This window comes from Notothenia coriiceps, unplaced genomic scaffold, assembly GCF_000735185.1.
Source record: "Notothenia coriiceps isolate Sejong01 unplaced genomic scaffold, NC01 NC01_scaffold00013815, whole genome shotgun sequence".
Lineage (NCBI taxonomy): Eukaryota > Metazoa > Chordata > Actinopteri > Perciformes > Nototheniidae > Notothenia > Notothenia coriiceps.
Window position 1 is genome coordinate 1 of NW_011346516.1, and position 1,377 is coordinate 1,377.

The following is a 1,377-nucleotide window of genomic DNA, read 5'->3' on the forward strand; positions in this document are numbered from 1 at the left end:
AACGATTACAGTTAGGAAGTTTTTCCTTGTCCGATGTGAGGGTCAGAGGACAGAGGCTGTCGTATTGATATTCTCTACAAACTGTAAAGTCCACTGAGACGAAAGTAACATTGATTGATTGATTTTGTCTCTCTCAGATCCACCGCTGTCGAGGAGGCATCACCTTCTCCCTGCTGACGGCCTGGTTGCTGGGAGCGTATTCCTCTGACATGCACATCTCCACCCAGCGTCACTCCAGAGGAAACAAGCTGCGGAAACTCATCCTGTCCGACGAGCTGAAGCCCTCTAGCCCTCCAGCTGATCCTCACCGCGGGGGGTCTGTCTCCGGCAGCCCCTCTCCGTCTCATCGCCGCTGCCACCGCCGCCACAACAGCAACAACAACGTGGACTCGGCGTCTCCGTTTCCCCCCCCAGAGAGTCCCGTTCTGGGCGAGGGGGAGGTGTTCGTCTCCCCCTCCAGGAAGACCCACCAGAGGTCAAAGTCTGATGTGAACACAGCCAGCAGTGGGTTTGGATCTGGCCTCAGGAGGACAGGAAGTAACCCCAGAGTGGAGGCCGTGCCGGAGGAGGTGAGGCTTTTATTTAGAAACTCGTCTCAGAACCAGGTTTCTCACCAGGTAGCATGACACGTATGAGGAATTTGACTTGGTGTTATGGTGCATACATAAAAGTCAAAGTAAAAACACAGAAAACTATTTAACTCATTGTTGGGAGCTGGGATTTATAAAAGTTAAATAAAATACTGAGATTTTTTTTTTGAAAGTCATCTCAGAGTGTTTGGTTTTATAAAAGTTAAATACTGAGGCTTTTATTTAGTAACTAAACAGTTAAATAAAGTACTGCCACTAATAGAGAGACAGGCCAAGATGATAATGAACATATATATATATATATATATATACCAGATACCACAATAATTAACCCGTGATATCTCCTCTCTGCAGCTGGAGCGTCTTCGGCCTCAGAGAGAATTGGTAAAGTCTCTGCTGGGCATCGGGAGGCGTTTGGCGACGCTGCCGACCAAAGAGCAGAAGACTCAGCGTCTGATCTCTGAACTCTCGCTGTTGAACCACAAGCTGCCCGCTCGAGTCTGGATGCCCACGGCTGAGAACCAGCATCACGTCGTCAGGATCCCAAACACCCAGGCTGTGGTGCTCAACTCCAAGGACAAGGTAACACCGTTAGCTTAGCATAGAGACAAGGGAACACCGTAAGCTTAGCATAGAGACAAGGGATCACTGTTAGCTTAGCATAGAGACAAGGGAACACCGTTAGCTTAGCATAGAGACAAGGGATCACTGTTAGCTTAGCATAGAGACAAGGTAACACCGTTAGCTTAGCATAGAGACAAGGTAACACCGTTAGCTTAGCATAGAG

At 48.5% G+C, this 1,377-nt stretch overlaps 1 protein-coding gene across 1 annotated transcript; it reads left to right on the plus strand.

The window, feature by feature from the left end:
* The first annotated feature begins 17 nt into the window (after positions 1-17).
* Positions 18-1,280, plus strand: LOC104948150 (phosphatidylinositol 4-kinase beta-like). The gene is made up of 2 exons (XM_010774311.1): positions 18-569; positions 945-1,280. The coding sequence occupies exons 1-2, from the start codon at positions 210-212 to the stop codon at positions 1,188-1,190; spliced, it is 606 nt and encodes a 201-aa protein (XP_010772613.1). The 5' UTR covers positions 18-209; the 3' UTR covers positions 1,191-1,280.
* Positions 1,281-1,377: the final 97 nt, after the last annotated feature.

Coding starts and splice junctions, on each gene's coding strand:
- LOC104948150 (XM_010774311.1), top strand. CDS start 210: ATGCACATCTCCACCCAGCGTCACTCCAGAGGAAACAAGCTGCGGAAA. Junction 570..944: donor TGGAGGCCGTGCCGGAGGAG/GTGAGGCTTTTA, acceptor TCCTCTCTGCAG/CTGGAGCGTCTTCGGCCTCA.